This window comes from Lycium barbarum, chromosome 11 (assembly GCF_019175385.1).
Source record: "Lycium barbarum isolate Lr01 chromosome 11, ASM1917538v2, whole genome shotgun sequence".
Classification (NCBI taxonomy): Eukaryota; Viridiplantae; Streptophyta; class Magnoliopsida; order Solanales; family Solanaceae; genus Lycium; species Lycium barbarum.
This window is the reverse complement of record NC_083347.1, coordinates 5,761,840-5,771,739: the sequence shown is the minus strand read 5'-3', so window position 1 is coordinate 5,771,739 and position 9,900 is coordinate 5,761,840. Positions and strand designations below refer to the sequence as shown.

At 31.7% G+C, this 9,900-nt stretch overlaps 1 protein-coding gene across 1 annotated transcript; it reads left to right on the top strand.

The window, feature by feature from the left end:
• Positions 1-250: 250 nt before the first annotated feature.
• Positions 251-2,416, top strand: LOC132617901 (NAC domain-containing protein JA2L-like). The gene is made up of 3 exons (XM_060332970.1): positions 251-539; positions 850-1,118; positions 1,455-2,416. Exons 1-3 carry the CDS (start codon positions 359-361, stop codon positions 2,037-2,039), a joined length of 1,035 nt encoding a protein of 344 aa, XP_060188953.1. The 5' UTR covers positions 251-358; the 3' UTR covers positions 2,040-2,416.
• The last annotated feature ends 7,484 nt before the right edge of the window (positions 2,417-9,900 follow it).

The following is a 9,900-nucleotide window of genomic DNA, read 5'->3' as shown; positions in this document are numbered from 1 at the left end:
TGTCCATGATAATAACCTCAAAAATGTGAATCTTTTTCTCCAGTGCTATGGGTTCATGCACTTTGCCTCATGGCTTTTACCAGTCCATTAGATAAGGTCGGCAGCTTGATAATGCAGAACCTTTTCAACGTGTCAACTTTTAAACGCCATGGTGAATATTTGTTGACCCATCGAAAAGGACGACAGTACTTATCTCTAGTCACTTTTTTTTTACTGAGTCTCTGCCTATATAAGCACCCACCATAGCCCACAATTCAAGAAAATTAGAAAAACAAAATCAAGAATATCAATTTTTTCTCTCCAATTTTCTATTTTATACTTGCTACAGTTCTCTCTCTGCATTTTATAACCAGTGAAAATGGGTCTTCAAGAAATGGATCCTCTTTCACAGCTAAGTTTACCACCCGGGTTTCGGTTTTACCCGACTGATGAAGAACTTTTAGTTCAATACTTATGCCGCAAAGTTGCTGGTCATGATTTCTCTTTACGAATCATTGGTGATATTGATTTGTACAAATTTAATCCTTGGGATCTTCCTAGTAAGTTTCTTTTTTTCTTTCAAATTAATTACTCACTCTGTCTCAAATTGATACAGTTCAGATTTCAAGAGTCAAACAGGATAATTTTTGTGACTTATACACTACTTTTTAGTAGTTTTCAGAAGAAAAAAAATTAGCTTAGAGCAGATTTGGACAATTTATCTGTGCTAATAAAGAAGTTTAGCTCTTGAAATTCGAATTTTATTAGTAGTATAGAAAGGGTAATTTTAGTGTTGTCTTGATTGATTAAGTAATTAACTGTTTTATTCTTGATTAAGTAATTAACTGTTTTATTCTTGATTTTGTAAAGGCAAGGCGATATTTGGAGAAAAAGAATGGTACTTTTTTAGTCCAAGAGATAGGAAGTATCCAAATGGATCAAGACCAAACAGAGTAGCTGGTTCTGGATATTGGAAAGCAACTGGAACTGATAAAGTAATTACTACTGAAGGAAGAAAAGTTGGAATAAAAAAAGCTTTAGTGTTTTACATTGGTAAAGCACCTAAAGGAGCAAAGACCAATTGGATTATGCACGAATACAGACTCAGTGAACCTTCAAGAAAAATTGGAAGTTCCAGGGTATGTCCACACGTGTAACTTTTTATTTATAAAATGTTTTTCAGTCATCAAGAAAAAAGGAAGTTTTGCGGTTTATTCACATAGCCTCTTTTTTAATTCTCATTCGTAACGGTTTATTTAATTTGTTTCAGCACTTAAAAATGTTTTCCCAGCTCTTTATCAGCTAGAAAAAATGGAAGTTTTAGGGTATATATGTACATAACCTCTTATTTCATTTGAATAAAAATGTTTTTCAGCTATTTAGGATAAAGCTTAATCCAAACGAGCTCTTACTTACAATTATTTTTCTTTTCAGAATTGTGACATTAATAGCTTTATTTTTTTGGGATTTTTCAGTTGGATGATTGGGTGCTTTGTCGAATTTACAAGAAGAATTCGAGTGGTCCAAAACCGAATATTTCTGATTTCCAGAACAAGGAAATAAGTCATGGTTCATCACCATCATCGTCATCTCAATTCGACGATATGCTCGAATCGCTACCAGAAATTGAAGACCAGGATTTCAGCTTACCAAGAATGAACTCTATTAGGAATTTTCAACAAGATGATAAGCTCAATCTTCAACAATTGGGTTCTGGTAACTTTGATTGGGCTACTCTAATTGGATTTAATTCGGTTCCTGAAATGGCAACTGGAAGCCAAGCTACTGTACCGGGAAATCAAGAACCAGTGCAACATGTGAACAGCAACCAGAATAGTTACAATGACTTTTTTGTCCACCAAACGCCGTTAAATTTTCACGGAGATGTGAAGTTTGAAGGACGGGTTGCTGAAGAAGTCGACAGCAGGATTAGAGCTCAACGAGTTAACAAATCGGGTTTCTTCCAAGAGAATTCAACCCGACCCGGTTGGGATTCGGTGCCCGACCCGTTTGGGATTCGGTACCCGACCCAAGCAGTAAATATGGGGTTTATTGGGTAAATATTGAAAGGTTAGAAAAACTGTAGAAGCATTGGTCAAGGGGCTAAAAATGTGAATGTAATTCAGCCAATTTGGTAATATTGTGCTGATTATGTAGGTGGTAAGGGCGGCATTTATTCTTTGGTTGGTGAAGAAAAAAACAAAACAATTGACCTGATTTTGTTCATGCAACTATGCACATATATAATATATTTGTTGTACACACTGTTGAATGTTGTAGTCAAATATAGCAGGGGATGTATTGTGTTAAGACTTTTGTGATGTAGAATACAAATTAAGAGGTTTCTAGCCAATATTGTGCTGTTGTAAAGTTTTGAGTCCCTTGTTCCCTTAATTGTTTTTTTCCTTAAATCTAAACTAGAAGATGTTTCATTTTATCCTTTCTTATTTTGGCAAAGTACAACTAACAACATTATAGTGTAGTCGCACAAGTGAGGTGTTTCATTTTATCCTTTTTATTTGAGCAATGTACAATAACAACATATTCAGTGTAGTCCTAAAAATTAAATTTTAGAATGATAGAATGTATTTAGATCCTGTGCCATAACTCGTGGGCAAAGTACACAAATAAAGTGGTCGTCATGACAACAACATACCAGTGCCATAACAGACCTTACCTCTATCTCGAAGATAGAGAGGTTGTCGCCGGAACCCTCGACTCAAGGAAATGTAACAGACCTTACCTCTATCTCGAAGATAGAGAGGCTATCTCCGGAACCCTCGACTCAAGGAAATGTAATCGTTTATAATATTTTAATTTAACATTTTAATTTAACGACTTCCGATTTAAAATTTAAACGGCCACAATAAATTTTTTAAGTATATATGATCTTCATTTAACTCAGCAACACTTCTCCCTATTGGGTCCTACACAGCGAGAATCTGAATTATGCGATTTTAATACAAATATCGGACACCGAATAAGAAATAAATAAAAAAACTCAGAAACAAAGAGTGTCACGAAGGTCCTTAGTAGGCGATTTTAACACGGGTTCTGTAAGAGTATTCTTTAGGGATATCGTAGTTATAATAAATCATATATTTAGTAGAACCAAATTTATAGTTGTTCCGATCCTAGTTTATCGTAGATTGCTTGCTTATGTGTGAGAAAATCTAATTAAAAAAAAATAACATTGGTCTAATGACCAAATTCATGATCGATTTTACCAAATTAGATGTGGTGCAAAAGGAAAAAGGCAGAGACATTGAAATGACTATTGGAAATGAACATATTCAAGTAGTAGCAAATATTATGAAATTCTTCTTAGAGGTATATTTAAATAAAAAAGCACAAAATGTTTGTACCTAAATTCATCTGCTAATGTTCATGCGCACAACCTAATAAGTTGATTTTTAATCCTAATTATCCAAAGGTCTAAGAAGTACTCAACAAGTTATTTACTTTTCTAACTAAAAACATTAAAAGTTAAATAAATTAATAGAGAACTTCTCGACACATGTTGTAATAAAAATATTCTAAGCAATAGTTTTGAATTTGACTAATTGAGTGTGACAGTTCCTCTATAAAATATTTGATCCAATCCAGTACTTAATTAAAGACGCAATCTCCATTTGACACTCCTAATTAAATGCCATTAAACGGGAACGAGCCACTTCGATGACTTTAGTTCTGAAGAATTTTCTTTCTCCTTGTCATACTTTTTAGCTTTTCTTCCAAAAAAAAAAAAAAATGTGTTGATGAAGTTATAAGGGTTTTCCAGAATTAGCAAAAGTCAGAAAATATTGGTAGAATTTTATGAAACGTCATCAATAGTTGTCGATTACTTCCTCTGTCCCATTCTTTTTAATAAAAGAACTTGTTTTTTTAATCTGTCGCGAAAAAATAGTCACATTCATATTCAAAATAATTTAATTTTTAACTTGTCATTTTATTCTTAATGAGTTGATTAATGATCATACAAATGTCTATTGCTTGTTTTAAGTTGATTTACACAAATGTCATTTTTTTAGGCTACCATTTAAATTTTGTCCGTGTTTTCAAAAGTTGTACAAATACAGTAATTGAAACTGACAAAACATTATAGTGTTGTCCAACGTCTATAAAGTTTTAGTCTATGTTATTTCTGCTCTCTCAAAAAATTTTCAATTTGCTTATAATAAAATTTTAAAACTTGATTTAAAAGATCTATAAGTTAAAAGAAAAATAAAAAGACTGGACATTTATTTTTTGGGACAACTAGTGAAAAAATTTGTGCTCAAGTTTACAAATTTTAAAATTATTATTTTTCTAGAAAAAATTCGTATTCAATTAAACAGTGTCACATAACCGAGACGAAGAGAGTATTAAGTTAAAGGAAACAATGAGCTAGTAGGCTCTAGTAGTATGTGACATTTTATGAATCTAACACCACTTCCAAATATAAAGTTGGGTTCACAAGGTCTCATATACACTTGTCCTTTGGGTCTTTTTCCTTATATGAGACGATTTTGTTTTGCTGACATATGGACTTTATTTTTTACGTTACAATTAGTTTTTTGGCATTTAGTATGCAAGGTGTCTTTGTTTTATGCTATGACAACATCAAATGTGATGTACACGTAAAAGACAGTTGTGGTTTTTGGTATTTATTTGTGTACTAATTTCCTCATGACTCAATCATGACAAAGATGCCACACACTGTGGATTTCTCTCGGAGGCTTCACATGACGAGCATGCATACTTGTCATCCATCATCAACTATCCTTTAGAAGAAACAAAAACTTGCCAATTTGTTTAAATTTGAAAGTTCTTAGAGTTGAAAGAAGTGAATTTGCAACATGCAATATATGTTCTAGCTAGGATTGGTATAGAATTTCAGCACAGTGTGCTCGAGTTTCAGTTGTAAAAAATTGAAACTGCAACATAAAATGTTGGAGTTTTCGAACATATTTTGCTAGAATTTTACTTGCAAAAATTTCTAACCTGTTGGAGCATTTTTCGTGTTTTAACTAAGAGTATTTTCTTTGGAATTTTATTTTTGTTTTAAAATGTGGTTAAATGTTGAATTGTTTCGAAACGGAGGCAGAAATTTTAATTAGCGGTCCAAAAATGGCTACCATGTTTTGGTGATTTGCCACGCAATTCGTCTGGTACTCGCATTTGGGATCGGTTAAATTTGAATTTGCGCCAAATAATTCAACATTGAGAATAAAACGCTCCATAACAAAAACGACTTAAAACGCCTATTTGCCCATTTCACCTAAAATATTTGCCGTTGACTAACCGATTGTGTGTTTTTTAATTCACCGCCCATTTCACCCAAAATATTTTGAGTTGACTTAGACCATTGCTTTGAGTAAAAGAAGTTTATTTTCAAGACTTAGAGCCCGTTTGGATTGGCTTATAAGTGATCAAATCAGCTTATAAGCTGTTTTTTAATTTTTTAGGTGTTTGGCAAACCAGCTTATAAGTTAAAAAAAGTGCTTAGAATAAGCCAAAAAAAATAAGTTGGGTAGCCCAACTTATTTTTTTAGCTTATAAGCTGTTTTTTGTCAAACCAGCTTATAAGCCACTTTTTTTAAGCTAAGCCAAACGGGCTCTTAAACTGTCTCTCATTTATGGATTATCTCATTATCTTTTTGGCAAAGCCGTCTTATCTCCTATTCAACCACGTTTATTGAATTCACAGCCCATTTATTTTTGCCAAGGTGATACTTATTTTAGGACTGGCAATTTGCAGGATTGTCCTTCGCTGGGGTTGTCTTTAATTTTTTCCCTCAAATCAGTGGTCTTTAATTTTTGCCCTTCGCTAAAAGCCCCTCGGTTTCAGGTTCGAACCCCCGCTCAGTCAAAAATATTTTAAAAAAATCGCAAGGCATAAGTTGGGATTTGCAAGGCATAAGTTGGAGGCATAAGACATAAGCTGGGTTTCAAACTTTGCCTTAAGGCAAAAAAAAAATTGTTGGAATTTTACAAACCTCTGCCTTAAGGCCTAACTTTGAGAAAAAGTGCAAAAGTTAGGCCTGAAGGCAGAGGTTTGCCTTAAGGCATAAGTTAGGGTCCAACTTATGCGTTGCGAATCCCAACTTCTGCCCTGCGAATCCAACTTATGCCTTGTGAATCCCAACTTCTGCCCTGCGAATCCAACTTATGCCTTGTGAATCCCAACTTCTGCCCTACGAATCCAACTTATACCTTGCGCATTCCAACTTCTGCCCTGCGAATCCAACTTATGCCTTGCGATTTTTTTTTTTTTACTGAGTCTGAGTTCGAACCTAGGACCTATGGGTGTTAAGCGAAGGACAAATATTAAAGACCATCAATTTGAGGGACAAAATTAAAGATCACCCCAAAAAGAGGACAATCCGCGCAAAAAAATGTTTTGGGATGGAAGGAGTAACTAATTGGGTTTTACCAACTGTACAATTTTCTCTTGATTTGGGTCTTGCTTCTCCTTTGACTTGAGACTTGGGACTTTTCTATGAACATGAATTGGGTCCAAATTACTCTTAGCCCGTATAATTCTGTTCCTCTTGGGCCTAGTCCATTCCATATGAAGGCCCAGTGTCAGTTATTGTGGTTCAATTCGAAAAAGGGGAAACTGCATACATATATATATATATATGTAAAAAAATTCACAAACAACTACCTTTTAGCTCTTTCTAACAATCTATAACTATATGTTCTACATTTACAATTCGTAGCTAGAGGACCTATATTTAGCTAGTAGATGCGTCGACTTAAATATAGGATAAATATAATGGAAATACACACGCTGAGAAAACTGAAAGTGCTATATTTATGGAAACAAAATCTATTCCAATTTAAATTAAAATCAGTTTTTAATATTCCCTGATTCACGCAAATATCCTCCCATTCCATATCTGATGTCATATCTCATTCAAACAGCTAATAAATTCAAAAAAAAATTGAATTCAAAAAGTACATTCATATTTTTAACCCCCCCCCCCCCCCCCCCCCCCAAAAAAAAAAAGTTCAAAAACTAGTTCATCAAAAAACTTTGAAAAATAACATTATCAAACCAGTGAACATAGCTCGTTTTAAACGACGAATATATATTTGAATTCATCTGTTGAAATATCGAATTCAAGTTGAGTTCATAATTGAAGTAACAACGTTTTCACTGTAACTTTTTTATTTTTTTTATTTTTCTGAAATTTTGAAAAATATAGTTAACAGAAACCAGAATAAGTAATATTCAACGTAATAATAAAAAATACAATTAAAATATAGCCAAAATATAGTCATAATTGAGGTAACAATGTTTTCACTACAACTTTTTTTTTCTGAAATTTTTCTAAATATAGTCAAAATATATCTGAAATATAGTCAACAGAAACCAGAATAAGTAATATTGAACATAATAATCAAAATACAATTAAAAATATAGCCAAAATATATATGAAAAACAACTATTAAAATATCAATCCAAAGTGGAAAGAAAAACGAAAATATAAGTTAATACACGGTGAAACATAAAAATCAGTATAGAATCTTATCTTTTTTTTGGGATTTAGATTTTAATTATGAGTGAAATTAATGAGTAGTTAATTAGAGATAAACAAGGAAGTTGAACTATTATAAAACTGATTTGAAATTGGAGGAAATTAAGGGATATTGGGCATAATGGCATGTATTTAGGGGGATAGGAGAGAGGGACGTTTTTTTTTTTTTTTTGCTTAAATTTAGGGGTGTGGGAAGTTATCAGATGAGTGGTAAGAAAGTAGTAGCTATAAGAAGTAAATATGCTATATTTTAGCTACTAAATATAATTATTGTAAAGTTTAGTTATGTTTCATAAATAGGTAATAATGTAAGCTATGCCAAGTAAATTTTAATATATATATATACATGTTAAGGAGAAATATTTACAAAACGTGACGATGGTTTTCCTTATTTACAAAACATAACGATATTTTACGAAACATGACGGATTTTCATATATTTTTCATTTTTTTAAAAATATTTCTTTTAAAAAAAAATTATTTTAAAAATTATTTTAAACTTTAAAAAAAAAGATTTTTTTTTTTTTTGCTCAAAGGACCTCAAATTTTTGTGTATGAAAAATGTATGAAATTAGATGTGTCAGCGATATTTTTATTATAATTTTTCATACACAAAATGTGAATGAAATTCTAAGTCTTGAGCGAAATATACACATTTCATACCACTCTCATACATAAAATTTTGAGTTTAATGTTTAAGCCTTGATCGAGATATAGACATTTCATACGTTTTTCATACACAAAATTTGAGCGAATTTTTTAAGCCTTGAGCAAGATATACACATTTCATACACAAAAATTTAAGCGATTATTTTAAGTCTTGAATGTTGTATCAAAGTTGTATATAATGTTGTTGTAGTTGTATTAATTGTAGAGAAATCTAACATGAACTTTATACACGAAAATGTGAACGGAATTCTAATCCTTGAGCGAGATACAAATTTCATACCGTTTTCATACATGTAATTTTGAGGTGATTTTTTAAGCCTTGAACGAGATATACACATTTTATACAGTTTTCATACCATTTTCATACACTAAATTTTAAGCGAACTTTTTTAAGTGTTGAGCAAGATATACACACTTCATATAACTTTCATACATAAATTTTTGAGCTAAAAAAATAATAAAAAAAAAATTAAAAAAAAATAAAATATTTTTTTAAAAAGTATGTTTGTTATAGGGTTTGTAATGTTAGACTTTGTAAATAGAAAACTATCGTCACGTTTCGTAAATATTTCTCCTTACTATGTATATATACGTAATTTACCTATCGAAAAAAGTGAACTGCCCAACAATGTATGGGCCTAAAACATTTGTGAAGTGTTTGGTCTTGCGCAACCCAAGCGCAATTCCCTAAAGCACCTTCACCTTTAAAAATATATATACATATTAATATCTTTTACAGTGTAAATAACTTTTACCTATTCACATATTCGTACAGGTAACATCAGATTATCTAACTTGTTTTAGTTTTATTATATTTATTAAAATAAGCAAATTTTGCACAACATGGTTACACTTATGTTTGCTCCAATAAAAATCTATTGACAGTCCACATAACTACGAGCTCAAACATTGTGAAACAAGCCCTCAAAACTGTAAAAATGCTAGATTTCTCGTTGAGGTTGCCCATCCACATACATATGGCTGATTATATAGATGTCCGTTTTAGGACAGTATTGAAATTTGTTCGTATTTTTTATCCCTCAGTAAATTATCCTTTCAAATTACGTAGACTCGAGTCTAATGTTTACTCATATATTGTTTAACTCAAGGGACAAAAATATTGAATTGTCGTTTAACGTTTGCAATAATCTGTAAAAGTTTAAACTGTTGTCTAACGTTTTCTCATATGATTTTTCAGTTTGCTCAAAAGGTACTTTTAGACCAAGTTCTAAAAGTCCCTAAGTGGCAAATGAAATAAAAAGAGGTTCATTTACTAAATATTTTTTTCAATAAAGGGACTACAGTCAAACTTCTCTATAATTGTCATTCGTTATAATGACATTTCCCTATAACAGCCTGATTTTCTCCGGAACCGATTTTTTCATGTTATATTTTACTTCTCTATAATAATATTCTACCTATAATAGCAGTGAGGTTCATTATAGTGGTACACTCTTTGTAAAATTATCTATAACAGTCATACTCAAATATTGTGTAATACTCCCTCTATGTTAAAAAGAGTGTCCACTTATGACTTACCCTTTATTTTTTATTAAAAAATGGTATTCACTTACCTAATCAAAAAAGAATTAACATTATTTTTTCAGATTTGCCCTTATTAGGTATTAAGTGACCAAATCCCAATACTTGTTTAATTTGGGATAATTTAGTCAAATTACCTATTTTTGCGTGAGAGCTAGTATTTTCTTAAGAGGTGTGCAAATGG

Excerpts from the sequence above, each read along its gene's own strand:
- LOC132617901 (XM_060332970.1), top strand. The coding sequence starts at position 359 with ATGGGTCTTCAAGAAATGGATCCTCTTTCACAGCTAAGTTTACCACCC. Across the intron at positions 540-849 it reads TAATCCTTGGGATCTTCCTA|GCAAGGCGATATTTGGAGAA; the intron begins GTAAGTTTCTTT and ends GATTTTGTAAAG. Across the intron at positions 1,119-1,454 it reads GAAAAATTGGAAGTTCCAGG|TTGGATGATTGGGTGCTTTG; the intron begins GTATGTCCACAC and ends GGGATTTTTCAG.